Consider the following 15,428-nt stretch of genomic DNA (forward strand, 5'->3'; position numbering starts at 1 on the left):
TTCTCTTCTTGAATAATAACCCAATAAACTCATTTGAGGAATTAGTTACAGTTCTGCAGACGTGTCAATCATCAGAACATAAGCAGACACATGAGAATGCCACAGATGCTCAGAAACCGGTTTTATTTACTTTTTTTTTTATATATGTTGCTGAATCTGCAGCTCCTGTCATTTGAGAAAAAACAGCCACTTTCAAAAGTAAAAAACAGAAATGAGTTCAGGCAAGCTAAACAGGAAGGAGGAGTCTGACTTGTGCTGATGTGTCCGTCAGTTTCTTTTAAGGTCATAAAAAATCAAGCAGTTTGTGACACTGTGACATCCCCTCCCCCCTACCAAAATAAAAACATGGTTCAAAGTTTGGCTCAGATCGAAAATCGCTTGTCAGACAGGTGTAGACTATGGTATACCAGGACCACAGCATACAGCGCATACACCCACCCAGACACACACCCACCCAGACACACCCCCCCCAAGCAGACACGCACCCCAAGCAGGACACTAAAACACGGTTTAACCCTCTTGTTTCTGCAGACTTTTTCTGAAGGAGCTTTTCAGACAGAACACCAACCGCTCAAGCGTACATCACATACATTTTACCCTGACTACAGTGACAGAGAGACCTGCTTCCTCATTCCTATTCACATATGTGCTTCTAATGTTCTAGTGCTGACAAAGTGGGTGAGTTTCCTGTATCTCTGCAGCTCTCTAACCCCTCTCTAAGTACCACTACAGGAAGCCCTGCAAAGCATTTCGGGAAACACCGAATCGAATGCTGGACGAATGTTCTCCATTATAGAGTGAAAACCCTCTGAGAGACCTAAACTTGTCAGCAGGCCTACTCAGACTTGTTAAGAAACAAGCATTAACTAGAACCATTAACAGTCAAATAGAGCCCACCCACACTCTTAGTGCACTACATCTACTAATCAAATCAAACACTACATTGCTAATCAAAACAAACGTAGCAATCTGTTCAGAACAAGACGTTTCCTTGGTTACAATTGCCCCACATCCGCCCTCCTCTATTAACCCTCTGTGAAGAGGGGTCATTGTCTCCGGTCCTGGACAGTTCACTCGTGTGCGAGCAGATTTCTACCCCAGCCCAGCACTCACACACACCTGCCTCGGCTGATTGTCTGATCCAGGAGTGTTGTGGCTGGGCTGGACTAGTCTGCCTACCCCTGCAGCTATGCAGGACCGGAGTCAATCATCTGGTGCTGAACACTCTGAGACGGCTGGAGATGCAACACAGACATCCAACATGTATGCTCCCCCCCCCCCATACGTACATACAAGTGCACACACACGTGCACACACACGTGCACACGCAACCTAGCTCCTAGCTAGCACAACTGGAGTGGGCAGTCGGTGAGACATTCATTCCATTATGATGAGATATTTCTTTAGTCTTGTGATGGGGAGGGTAGCAGGCCAGCACCACAGAGAAGTCTGTCAGACCAGCGATGTAGGGTCCACAGACAGACAGACAGATGGACACATAGACAGACAGGCTGATCTTCAGTCAATCCGATGGACAGACAGACATACAGAATGACAATTTAGGCAGCTGGACATGATTGTAGTCAAGGGAGACATGTTGTCATAATCTGGGGAGGGTTAGGGTCCTCTGGCTCATTCATCCTCTCCCTTCCCCTCCCCTAGACCCCACATGGACCAATAGCATCTCATTTCTCCATGAGTGACAGCTGGATGATACGCTGTAGCTCGTCCTCTTCCTGCCTCCTGCGCTGATCCGCCTCTTCCTGCTCGCGCGCCGATATCTCCATGGCAATGCGGAGCTGCTCGTCATAGCTGGAGGGAGTCTTCTTGGTGGGGGTGGAGCATCGACTGGGTGGGCGGGGCTTGTGCTGGGGGGTCCTGCATGGGGTAGAAGGTTGACATGTTATGTGTAGGAGAGAAATATATTCACACAGTTACACGCGCACACATTTTACAGTACGAGAGAGAGAGAGAGAGCGGGGACTAAAACAACAGAGATAGATGGACTAGCTCAGCCAGAGTCAACAGTCACATTGTGTGCTGTGAAAGCAGGAAGCTCTCTTGTCTCTGGTACACTGGAGATTTCTGCCTAAAACCAACACTGGCAAAGAAGTGGATGGCTAGATGGAGAGAGCAGGAGAGGAAAGGAAAGGAGTGGGCTTGGGGGGAAAGAGGGATAATGAGAGAACAAATAAAGAGGTGGAAGGAGGAAATGGAGGGAAAGGATGAACGCTAACCGTTCCAGACGACTGGGGTCACAGGAAAGGGGTTGTGCTCCTGGCTTGCTATTGGCCAGGGCCTCCCAGATGGTCACCTAGACAGGACAGACAGGAAGTGGAGAGTCACAACAAGAAGTTGATGAAAACAGACACAGGAACATTCTCTCTAGACTTGCACCAAGACCAGACAAACACTGTTCAAAGGTAGACAGCCCCCCCCCCCCCCCCCCCCCCCCACAGAGCAAGCTAGACAGCAAGTCATGTCACTAATCTCACTGTACTCCAGACCCCAGTTAAGAAGATTAGTTTTGAATGAAGCAGAGTGTGTTCCATGACACCATCCTACCTGGTCATACTCTGTCCCCACTTCAAGGAGACTCTGCTGGATGGCAAACTGCAGCAGATCCTCCTCCTCCTCCCGGATGCCCTCCCTCTGTTTGCCCCCCAGCACACTGTAGCCCTGGGGGGGATCGAACACGCAGGGGGGAATCTCCCCACCTCGGCATGACGCTAGGGGGCACACATGAACACATCAGGGGGAGGGTGGGGTCCGTGTCAGGGCTACGGACGCTGTAGGGATCGTGGGGTGTGTGTGCGGTGTGTGTGTGCGGTGGGCGTGTTCTCACTGGTGGAACTGGAGCTGGAGACACTGGAGGAGTCGCTGCCCGGGGAGGGCGTGTCTATCCGGGGGGGGTCCTTCTGCCCCTCCCCCTCTGAATCGGCTTCCCCCCGCCCCGTCACCGCCCCCTCCTCACAGCCGTTCAGGTTGCCGAAGGTGATCCGGGCGTTCAGAATGTGGTAGATGGGGATTTCTGGATGGAGGGGATGGAAAAGTAAGGGAAGTGACTCCTGGTAACGTGGCACAGAAGTGGGTGTTGACGAATGTGACCATTCAAAGCCATTTGAAGTCTGTCTGTCGGTCCTTCTATAAATATATCTTTCTATCTCTCCTCTCACCTATCTTGACAGGGAAGCCTGGTGGCAAACGCAGGGTGATGAAGTCACGGAGCTTGGCGAATAGAGCGTTGGATATGGCCATGAGGTCAATGATTGGTGCCACCTGCTCAGCCAACGAGAGAGGATGGGACTCACACAGCCACAGCTTGGCCTTGAACCTGAGAAGAGACAAACAGCGCACATGCACGTTTACATTTCACCCTAAAAGCATTCTTGTTCCATCACCAAATAATAATGAGACAGGAAGTCCAGGGTGTAAACAGGTTTTATAGCTCCTGTCCAGAATATATTAGCTTAACAACTGTCCCTGAAGCACTTAGACCGGGTTTTCTCTCCAACCAATCAATGTTTACAATTTGCACTCATAAATAATGACTGGTGATTAGTATGAGATAAAGTTGCACTGATGTCCATCAATTTATCAGTCTGTAGAGAAGTGATCAAGATACTTAGATAAAATGAAGTATATATTTATCTGTATCAAATAGCCCCAGCTGTGTCTATCTGTGTGTCTTTCTGTGGGTGTGTGAATGTCACCTCTGGGTCTTGGTGGTGAGTTGGCAGGCGTGGCCGATATCTCTGGTGCCCAGGGTCAGACTTGGATTGAAATACTCCTCGGCCGTCAAGGCCGTGGGGTTGGTCACAGCAGGACAAGCCATCTGAGTCACCAGGGCCTTTGAGGGTCAGAAGAGAAAGAGGTTGATGAGAAGAAAAAATGTGGTAGAGAGAGAGAGAGAGAGACGATGAGACAGACTGAGATAGCTAGTGAGTGAGCCAGTGGGAGAGAGGGAGAGAGGGTAAAAGACGAAGGGAGGGAGGAAGAGAAGAGACGGTTTGCCGGCGGAAGCCAATTAATATGGTGATCACCATCTTAAAAGACCAGCTGACAAGCCAGGGAGCCTGCCGCGGCCAGCCTGTAAATATCAGCCGGCATTAAAGACCTCCAATTTATGCCTTCATCTCAGCTGCGTGGGGGACAGAGATGAAGAGTAAGGATGGTGATGACGAAGAGGAGGAGGAGAATAATAATAAAATAATCAATGGGGTTGTTGGGCGTACTCACCCCGTTGTTAGGGCCCATATGTTGCTCCGCTATGCCTAAGAAGGACTGCAGAGGAGTCTTACCACCTGTAGAAGATAGAGAGAGAGATAGTCAACACCACTGACACTACATATTGGTACACACTTCTAAAATATGCAGGACCCAAAGATGAACAGGTCAGCTGAAGGCAAGAAGGTTGACCCACCTTTAGGCTTGGCCTTATTCTGGTCAGAGAGGTGGTCAGTCCTGGTCCTGGTGACCAGCTCCACGTTAGACGCTCCGTACACCTGGAGGAGAGGGACAGCGCAGGACAGAGAGACAGACAGGCAGACAGACAGACAGGGAGGCAGACAGACACACAGACAGGGAGAAAGACAAACAGAAAGAGTATCAGTCACAGTAAGTGGCATGTCGCTGAGTATAAACTGAGAACAAGGTCATGGCTAGTGGAGAACAGAAGTTCATCCATCAAGTCAGAGCGACGCAACGGAAATGACAATGATGTGCAGCAGCCTGTCCCGTGTGAGCTACCTTGGCTTCATATCCGTTCACCATCTCGGTCTTCTCACTCCGCCAGCCCAGGATGCCTGTCTTATTCCTGAACACACCCCCCCCCCCCCACACACACACACACACCAGATATACACACCAAATAAACATGCACACACACACACACATAGCATATTAATATCCCATAGAGCCCAGAGACAGGCAGAATTGTTGCGTCCAGGTTGAGGCAGGAAGAAAAGGTCCTAACCCCGGGAGGTGTTCCTATTAGATGTGTGTCTATCAGAGCCTTGCCTGTCAGTGGTTACTTGGACACGGGCCAGGCCAGCTCTCTAAGCTGGATCTGAGGGCAGACTCTATTCTCCAGAGTATCACTTCTGGATTCATAACTGGATTACTGGCATGTCTACAAGCTAGCTGACTGTGCCAAAGCTACAGAGGTGACACTAAATAAGCAGGAAGAGATGATTGTACAACCCCCTCTACATCTCTCATTCTCTCCATCCCGCCCTCCCTCCCTCCAAGTCACCTCTCCTTCCACCTCCGCCTGAAACCGTAAGGTCTGTTTCTACTTCTCTTCCTCTCTCTGCTCTTCTCCCCCTACCCCCCCCTCACTTCTTCCCATGGACGCCCCTCTCTCCCTCTCCCTGTCTGCCCCCTGTCTCTCTCTGTTCAGCCCTCTGATCCAGACACCTGAGCTGCTTCAGGTGTGCCCCGCTCCTGTCGTCATCCACACTGCTCTGTCACCCTCTCCTCTGCTCGCCCGCTCGCTCACCCTTTCCTCTTTATTGCTGGCCACACTTGCCATGACATCCTTTCAATTTGACACGCCTTCAACACGGCACACTCTCCTCCCTCCTCTCTCTTTCTCTCCTTCCCTTTTCCCAATTGCACCTTGCATCTACCAATGACTCCTCTTTTCAAACTCTGGTACCCCCCTCACTCTCCCTTTTCCTTCCCTCCCCTCCCCCAGTCTCTCACCTTTCAAAGGCAATGTTCTTGGTGTCCAGCTGGGTGGTGACCACGGCAGCCGACAGCCTCCCCGCTACCTGCTCCTCGCTGGGCTGCAGTGCCCCCAGCAGGCCAAGGCTGGTACTGCAGCCGCTGCTGCCACCGCCACCTCCCCCGCCGCCAGGTGAGGGCGCTGTGAGCGAGGACACACACAGGGTCTCACAGAACACCAGCTGTCTGTCATGGTCCACCTCCATGACCTCCGCACTGGAATCTGCTGGAGAGAGGAACAAACGGAGAGGAGCCAGTCAAGCTAGCAGGAGGAAGTGACATGACAGCGACGTACAGGCACACACTCACAGGACAGGAAGTTACAGGGAGGCTGAACAATGAGAGGGACGGAAGGAGAGGAGGAAGAAAGAAGGACGGGTAGGAAGGAAAGAAGTCCTGTGAAAACAGGAGAACAGAGAGAGACGCTGAAATCCCCCTCCCCCCCCCCAACCTCCCTTTGACCTCTGACCTTGGCCCCGGAAAATGAAGCTGCGGTTTCCTCTCTGCCAGGTCATCTGTTCAAAGCCCATCAAGGTGGTGTCTATACGCAAACACTGGCCACTCTTCCACACTCGGTAGGTATCGCTGGGGCAGATACGCGACACCAAGGGCACTGTGTCCCGAACACACACACACACGCATACACACACAAACACACACCTTAATATAACAAATGACCCCCACTTCACCCACATATAATTCAGGAAGTTAGTAAGCCTCTGCCATGCGGTATGACAGGAAGAGAGCAGGGCTTTCAAACACTGATAATAGGAAGATAATAACATAACAGATGACCTACCCCAGCTAGTAAACTCCCACTTCATCTCTACATAGAAGTCCTGGGCCTGGGAGAGAGAGAGAGAGATAGGGACAAAGACACAGAGAGAGAGAGAGAGAGAGAGAGATAGGGACAAAGACACAGAGAGAGAGAGAGAGAGAGAGAGAGAGAGAGAGAGAGAGAGAGAGAGAGAGAGAGAGAGAGAGAGAGAGAGAGAGAGAGAGAGAGAGAGAGAGAGAGATTGAGAGGACAGGAGAGTAGAGTGGGGGAAGGCACCCCCAGAGGCAGGAAGAAAAGCAAAGGAGGATTGAGTGGGTAGATTAGTGACGGTACAAACGATGGTGTCCATCTCCGTCTCAGTCCCAGGGACGGGGTGGTGGAGACAGAAACAGAGAAGGAGGAGAGGGGTTCATAATTGAACAGTGATGAAGAGAGTTTATAAGGGTAAGGATGCACACAGATGTAAAAGGTGTGGTTAAGCTGTTGAGCGAGGCCTACTCTGACCTGCCGCAGTCTCTCCAGCAGGACAGGGATACCTGCCAGCCTCTTGGCAGTCCGCTGGTAGTCACGGTAATGCAGAACCAGACGCACCAGCTCTGGATCACGTGTGCTGACAGCTTCCTGGAGCACTGAGAGAGAGAGAGTGAGATGTACAGCCAGACAGCGAGAGTGAGTACGAGAGTGAGTGAGAGCAAAAAATAGACAGTGGGAATGAAAAAAGCACATCAACCACCCCCCCCCCCCTCCATTCCCCTCCCGCCCCCCACCCGCCCCCACCAAGAGTGTAATAACAAACCCACATCCACACACACACACACACACTCCCCTCCAGCAGGGCTCTCACCGGTCCAGCCGTTGCGGTTCTGCTTGCTGACGTCAGCACCGTGCAGGAGAAGCAGGCGGGCGCACTCCAGGTGACCCAGGGTCACGGCCATGTGCAGGGGGGTTCTGCCCCGGGGGTCCAGGGCCTCCAGATCCACCTGGGGAGGGATGGGAGGGGTGGGGGGAAGATGGGGGGGGACAGAGAATCAGGGTCATTTCACATCTGATGCCCAAAGCGCATCTGCTCTTCTGCCGTTGCCGGCTTCGATGGAGGGCAGAGAGGCGGTGTCGAGGCTGAGGCAGAGAGGCGGTGTCGAGGCTGAGGCAAAGAGGCGGTGTCGAGGCCGAGGCAGAGAGGCGGTGTCAAGGCTGAGGCAGAGAGGCGGTGTCGAGGCTGAGGCAGAAGGAAAGTCGGGGAGGTGTGAAAGAGAGTGACTGGTGGGAGAGAGACAGGTGATAATTGAGCCATCACACCCTCACGTGAATAACAACCGTCTGTCAGCGTGTTGCGTGTTTGTGTGTTCTACTGTAACTGGCATGGCAACTGCACGTCTGCGCCTCACAGGTTAATCTGAGGCATGTCAGATGTTTCTTATTACGGAGTTAGTCGAACCAATTCTATCTCTTTCCCAGAGACACTGATTAACTGGCTGGCTGACTAACAGGCTTTCTGACTGGCTGGCAGTCTGACTGGATAGCTGGAGTCCCAGTGATCTAGAACAGGGTACCCTAGGGTCATAAGGCAGATCTGGTTAATGACAGAGTTAAGAAGAGTACCATGGTTAGGAAAGCTTGTTTTGCACTCCACAGGCTTTCTAGAGACAGGGTGAGAGGGGAATTGGGAGCAGGTTTGGGGGTGGGTGGAGAGACCGGTATGAGAAAGGAAAATGTTGAGGAGCATTTCTAGGTAGACATGGTGACATGTGCAATCCATCCACAATGTGCATCCTCATTCATTCCTGTTGTCTTTCTCGCCATTATCATTATGGCAGTCATCCTCTCCATCATCATCACTATCATCATCCTCATCATCATCAGAGCCCAATAATCGATACCCTGTTAGGCTGCTTAGTGAAGTTGTTGGTTTTATAATGTCCTGAGTTATGTTTTGTTCAGATATGTACAAAGTACAGTACATGCGTAGAGAGTTGTGTTGAGGTGTTATGAGAGCGTTGTGTCCTTTCTCGCTCTCACCCTCTCCCTCTCTACTATAGCGACGCCTCAGCCCCCTGCTTAGCAACACCTCCGGGGGGAGCGAGGGAGGAGAGAACAACAAGAGGAAACCACCAAGGAGATCCCCAGCTGACGGAGACAGGGAGAGAGAAATAGAAAGAGAGAGAGAGATAGAAAGAGAGATAGAAACAGAGAGATAGAAACAGAGAGAGAAAGAGAGAGAAAGAGAGAGAAAGAGAGAGATAGAAACAGAGAGAGAAAAAGAGAGAGATAGAAAGAGAGATAGAAAGAGAGAGATAGACAGAGAGAGATCGGAGGAAAAATAGAGAGGGACCAAGGGAGAGGGGTCGAGGGAGTGCACTTCTGACAGCTGTGTGTAGGAGTGTGGGTGAGGGGAGGGAGGGGTGGGGTGGGGGCTGGGTAGGGGAGGGGAGGCAGTCAGAGGGAGGCCAGCGGAGGATTCGTGGTGTCTCAGTGCAGAAGACACTGAGGAGCCATTCTGGACGGTTACTCACAAACACAAACAGAGAGAGAGAGGGAGGGAGTAAATATGTGCTCTTTCATGCCAATAGAGTCCACTGAACTAAGAGAAAGTGAGAGAAAGAGAGAGAATGGTGTCAGAAAAGACCCTGTGTTACACACACCTGCAGTTACTCAACAGCTATTCTGCACGTCCAGATGATCTCCCAAACACCTCGGAATCTTCTGTTCACACTGGCTCACACTACTAACCCCAAGACACAGTGGCACACTTAGTCACTCACATGGAAACATTGTGCGTCGGACAAACACACACAGTCACGTAGCAAAACACACACATTCTCCATTATAGAGCTACAACACTGGTACATCAAAAATGGAACCACACATAGACACACACAAAGAGTTATACTTAGGGATGTCCCCTGGCCCTGTATCTGTGGGACTGGAGATGCATCATGCCATAAAAGATCGCTACTCTCACCCCCTCTCTTTTTCCATCCACCCATCACCACTCCATTTATCTTTCCGTTCCCTTCATCCTTCCCTCTCTCAGCTCTAGTCCCTCCCTCTCTGCCTCACTTTGTGCCCTCCGTCCCTGCCTCTCCTCTCCTCTCCATCCCACTCTCACCTGCCTCACTCTGTGCCCTCCCTCCCTGCCTCTCCTCTCCTCTCCATCCCACTCTCACCTGCCTCACTCTGCTCCCTCCCTCCCTGCCTCTCCTCTCCATCCCACTCTCACCTACCTCACTCTGCTCCCTCCATCCCTGCCTCTCCTCTCCATCCCACTCTCCCCTGCCTCACTCTGCTCCCTCCCTCCTCTCTTCCTCTCTCAGAGGCCTGCTCAGTAGAAGCTGCATTATTGATAGACATCTCTGTCTGTGGCATCTGCTGCTGCACTCTCTCTGCTGGGGCTGACGCTGCCTGGAAAAGTGTGTTTGTGTGTGTGTGTGAGAGAGAGAGAGAGAGAGAGAGAGAGCAGGAGAGAATCTCTGTGCCTGTGTGTAACGTGTGCATGTTTGCACGGCATACGTGCGTCTCTGTACATGCGAGTGTGCGTGCGTCTACGCTAACACTACTTGGCAGCTACTTAAGCCAGCATCAATCTTTCATAGACACATCCGAAAGGTTTGCACCCCTGCACATGAGCATTCTCTGTCTCTGTAGGGGGTGGAGGAGGAGTCACACTCACCCCCCCCCACACACACACTCCCCCCAGCCTCACTGACTGGCCGATCTTCCAAAAGACCTCCATGAATGATGAGGATGGTTTATTGTGTGAGTGAACACAGCATTTGAGGGGACAGCGGGGTTGTCCACACGGCTTCAACATGGCAGTTTAAATCAAGTCAATCCAAAATAGTCCACACGCTTGCAGATCTGAGGCTCCAATCGCTGACCTACATCAGCCGATAAGGAACACCCCCCTTCCTCGCTAGTGATCAATGGTGGACAATGGAACAGAGGAGAAGTGAGGCTGTAAAATAAAGGAAAGTAGAGAGGCTGGAGATGAGGAGAGTGGACAGAAGAAAAGACATATAGACAGTCAGACATACATACATACAGACATATAGACAGACAGTCAGACATACATACATACATACATACAGACAGTCAGACATACATACATACAGTCAGACAGACAGACAGACAGACAGACAGACAGACAGACAGACAGACAGACAGACAGACAGACAGACAGACAGATGTCCTAGAAAGTGACAGTCTGACTCTAGTCCCCAGTGTTTGTCTTTGACTGCGACAGTTTGAGTTCCAGCCCGGCACTGGAGATGATGAGGATGTCATGTTGCTTTCACTGTTGTTTAAGTTAGAGAGTGACAACGGCACACATTAGCAGACACTGCATACGATTGCATAAACAAATGATGTGACACAAAGCTGGCCTGTTGAAAAGCATCAAAACAATATGGCGGTGTAAATGTGAAACCTTGCATGAACAAGCAGTGAGAGGGAATAAGACTGTGTATGAAACCTGCCTGATTGTGTTGCATCGTCGGAATAGCAAAATATGGATTGATTTTAGTAACGGCTAACAATATTAAGGTTTGACTGTGGTTAACTAACAGGAACTTTGAAAAGGTTGTTACTGTTTTGTTGTTTGCGTAATGTACCGGGAAGCGTAATGGTTTATGGAACCTTTCATGTGGCGCTGCAACTAGACAGTAATGAAATCAGACAGCACTTCTCCTCCATCTGTGCTCATTTCATTTCCTTGCTAGGAGGAGGAGGACGCTCTTCCTCTGCTGTTGTGGCAGGGGCGGGAGGGGATCTGCGCCCAGTTTATACTTCTCTGTGTCTTTTTGTCTCTCTTTTTCGGTTTCTCTCCCTAAGGTATCTCTTTCTACGACTCAAGAGTCCCAGACTCTCTGTTTCGACAGTATTTTTTCCTCTATCTCTCTCTCTCTCTCTCTCTCTCTGTAAAAGCTTTCTACAAGTTAAACGAATCTAACCCAACCCTATCCCTTTCCCTGGTGACACTCCCCTGCTGTAATTAGTCTTTGGTTTCATGGAATGGAGGAGGAGAGAGAACTGAGGGAGGGAAGAAGAGAGGGAGGGATGGAGGAATGGAGGGATGGAGCACCCCAGAGGGGGTTAGGGAAAACTCTGACTGGATAGATGAGGAAGAAGTGGAAGAGATGGGAGTGGAAGAGAGGATAGATTGAGTTCTGAGGAACGAGATTGCAGGCAGGCAGGGACAGACAGATGGTACAGCACACAGACACAGGGGGCAGAAACACAAGAGAAGACTTAGAATGTGATTAGTGACTCTTGTCTCTTGGCCAGCATGAAGTCATACTGTTAGAGCTGCTGAGTTAACATTAACACAAAGCTGAGAGCAATTCCAAGAGAAGAACGAAGAGAGGAAGAGAGGTCTATCTAGAGACAGGCTATCAGTCTTTAAAAGGGTCTGTTCCTGTTTCAATCAAGTCAGGGCTGTATTTCTGTGTCCCTGCAGTTGAGTCAAGATATATGGATAGGTTTCCCTGCACTTTTTTTGTTGTTCCCTTCTTCATCTCATTCTCTTTCCTTTTCTTTCTATATCCCCCCCCCCCCTCGCTTTCTCTCTCTCTGTCTCTCACTGTTGTTCCATTGATAGCCGATAAACAATTACACTCTCTGTGTGCTGGTGTAGCATTTATCTTTCCCTAAAACATAGAAGAGCTCTGTACCCCATTTCTCCTGTGCTCACACTCATGGCAAACACTTTCTCAGGTTGGTCCAATATCATTGATCATGACCTCACACACACACACACACACACACACACACACACACACACACACACACACACACACACACACACACACACACACACACACACACACACACACACACACACACACACACACACACACACACACGAACAGACACACCAGAGCACACCATCAGTCTATAAAGTCCATCCCAGTCTATAAAACTCTGTTACAGCTACTTATCGGTTCTAATAATATTTGTAGCATCTGGAACAATATATATACCTATTTACTATATGTAAGATATAGCACTTCATTGTATTGTGATAGTCAATAAGTGATGTACTGTATATAGGAGAGCAGAATCTACCAGCCCACTGCTACATCTTATTGACACACCTGCGTTGTTAGTGTTAGACACGGCTGCAAGAACAATGCAACCGTATGTATGCTGCCCAGCCAACCAGGTATGACAGCAGTCCACCTGCGTCTCCCAGAACCAAAGTGTAAACACACCTCTGGAAGCCTGCTGATGGAACCAAGTGAGGGCAGAATTTATCTGTCAGCAGTCAGTAAATCACATCCAGTGGAGTGGAGGAGCTTTATATAGCTATAATCAGGCAGGGCTGCCCTGTCTGGGGATGGGTGGAGGGCTGGAGGGAGGGCTGGAGGGAGGGCCAGGACTGAATCATCTCCAGCATTATACAGACTGTATACAGTTAGACACATTCCGTATATCAGGATGCAAGACGGGGCTGGACAGAACAGGGCGATGTAGGGCAGGGTGGAGCTGGGTCTGGCCAGGGTGTGGTGTGGAGGAACTGGTGCAGGGAAGGGTCGGGGCGGAGAAGGACATATTGGGTCTGCCCATAGCCAAAAGTTTATTTATTTGGGCCATATTTAAGGCATGATTAAGATTAGGGATGTCAAATATTAAGTTCTTGCCATTTAAATCAACAATCAATTAATTGTCAACTAAGTTTCAATATGTGATTCATTCAGAAATAGAAACAATATACACATTGTATAAACACTTCAAGTAGGGACAGACCAGACTGTATATAATGGAAAACCAAGGAAGGGTATGTGTGTGGGTGATGTGCGCGACTTATTTATTTTCTGGGAGAATTACTTTATGCAAATATGGAATGGTATCTGTTGGATATACAGTGGAAGTATGCAAATTGAATTCCCTGAGGGGTTAAGTCAGTCTGACGAACGATCAACTCATAAACCCAACAGGTAACAGGGAAATACGAAACAAACACAGTGTACACACACACACACACACACACACACACACACACACACACACACACACACACACACACACACACACACACACACACACAATAGTATGTTTATATGACATGGGACTTGGAAGTCATATTTAAATGTAAAAAAAATGACTAAATGTAAATCTAATGTCATTGCCAACTCACCTTTACAAAACGTACTACCCCTTTTCTACCCATTCCTAGCCTATAACATTGTAGTCTTTCTACACAAAGAGCTGAACACAGACAGATCAGATTAGGTCTCTAATCATTGCCATGATTAGGTCCTAATCATGGCAATGATTAGAGACCTAATCTGATCTGTCTTACTTTTGTAAGCATGCAAATGCACCTGAGAAACTGCATTTGAGCATCACTGGGAGAAGTCTTCAACAGCTGCATGAAGCTATTTGTGGCTGCGAAACTGCAAGGTTCTCTTATGTAATACGAAGCAACATAGCAAAATTATTTACCCATGTTAGACCATCACACAGTAGGCAAGCCAAAATCCCATGATTCAACAGAACATACCTACAAAATAAAGATGCATGTTCTTATTTTTTCAAAATGATGAATGTACACACCATTTTCAGAGAAAATATGTACTCATTCCACAGCCTTCTACATGCCCAGTGTATTTATCGCCCACATGCTTTATGCATTGTCTCTTTATTCAGGAAATGAGGTGGGCTGGAGTGTTATAGCCTTTGCTGCACGCAATCACAAGGCACACCTCATACACTCATTGTAAAAATGCCATCCCTTGATGAATGCTAGCCTCTAACTGACTCATTTAGACATCACTGCATCCTGAGAAGTCCTCTCCCAAAAATCTGCGTTGTAAGTTTTGGGGATGCTCTGTTGCCAATATGACATCATAGAATTATGTCAAAGGCTGTGGGAGAAACATTTTCCGACTCAAACTCAAAGAAACAGCAGCGAATACTTTGAAAAGGATGCGCTTCTGTAGACCGTGGAGAAACATCGGTGTTTTACAGACTCTATTTCATTATCAATCCCATACCTTCATCAATCTCTCCATGCCACCTTTTAAGCCTAGTCCTCGAACTGTGACTCATTGCTTGTGCCATAACCTAAACCTAGAAAACTGGTATACGGCACGACCCACCCTAAAGACGTGTGTATGTCGCCGTGTAGGCTAATCCTCACCTGCTCGTCTGCCGATAGCTCTTTCTCAAGCTGCCGATGCTTGTTGTGCCACACTAAATAGTGGATAACATAACGATTCTTTTCCGGAGTTTTCTTTGAAGAAATCATCCTCGGTTCATAGTTCGCCGCCGTCACCCAGTTATTGTTGTTTGTCTCACTTTCAAATTGACTATTTGTTCATGTCGCGTTATCGTGACAAGACGTTTCCTAGGCGCACTATAAAAATTGGATTAACATGTCTCTTGCATCCAATAATATATGGCTATGTAAAAAAAAAAACATTATACTAAAGGCATATTGGCAACTCTACAACCGAACTCGGAATGGCACGTTTCATATCTAGCCTACCTATCATGCCTCTGGCTCTTCTTCTCCATTGAATACACTGTCTCAAATGTACTCTACTCCCATTTCTGCAACGATGAGTGAGAGAGGTGCACTTGCACTGTTGCGATGAGTTAGTGATGACAATCCGCAATGAAATGTAAGCAAACCTTAGCCAATCAGATGTAGAGGATGGTACTGACAGCGATGTGGTCCCTTGGGATATTATAAACTATGGATTTGACCATCATCCATTGGATGATGCATATTATTTATTTCAAATTGTAGCCTATACGTCTATTAAGACATCGTATTATTTTTACTATTATTATTATAGCATTGTGCTGTTTTGGGCGATAATTACACTTCAGTGTACCACTAGCAAATAGCCTACCAATATTAGTGGTTGACAAGTGGTTCGTAATCCAAATTGTTCATTCAAAGTCTGTTCATTCAAAATGT

At 48.7% G+C, this 15,428-nt stretch overlaps 1 protein-coding gene across 1 annotated transcript; it reads right to left on the bottom strand.

The window, feature by feature from the left end:
• Window positions 1-216: 216 nt before the first annotated feature.
• Window positions 217-15,070, bottom strand: ankrd13b (ankyrin repeat domain 13B). The gene is made up of 15 exons (XM_067245972.1): window positions 14,643-15,070; window positions 7,350-7,485; window positions 7,010-7,134; window positions 6,527-6,572; window positions 6,197-6,340; window positions 5,707-5,950; window positions 4,750-4,816; window positions 4,424-4,505; window positions 4,240-4,304; window positions 3,714-3,850; window positions 3,177-3,334; window positions 2,846-3,031; window positions 2,566-2,729; window positions 2,238-2,314; window positions 217-1,878 (listed from the first exon to the last, which is right to left on the bottom strand). Exons 1-15 carry the CDS (start codon window positions 14,748-14,750, stop codon window positions 1,686-1,688), a joined length of 1,932 nt encoding a protein of 643 aa, XP_067102073.1. The 5' UTR covers window positions 14,751-15,070; the 3' UTR covers window positions 217-1,685.
• Window positions 15,071-15,428: the final 358 nt, after the last annotated feature.

This window comes from Osmerus mordax, chromosome 11, assembly GCF_038355195.1.
Source record: "Osmerus mordax isolate fOsmMor3 chromosome 11, fOsmMor3.pri, whole genome shotgun sequence".
Taxonomy (NCBI): Eukaryota; Metazoa; Chordata; class Actinopteri; order Osmeriformes; family Osmeridae; genus Osmerus; species Osmerus mordax.

Excerpts from the sequence above, each read along its gene's own strand:
- ankrd13b (XM_067245972.1), bottom strand. The coding sequence starts at position 14,750 with ATGATTTCTTCAAAGAAAACTCCGGAAAAGAATCGTTATGTTATCCAC. Across the intron at positions 7,135-7,349 it reads GAACCGCAACGGCTGGACCG|TGCTCCAGGAAGCTGTCAGC; the intron begins GTGAGAGCCCTG and ends TCTCTCTCTCAG. Across the intron at positions 1,879-2,237 it reads GACCCCAGTCGTCTGGAACG|GACCCCCCAGCACAAGCCCC; the intron begins GTTAGCGTTCAT and ends TACCCCATGCAG.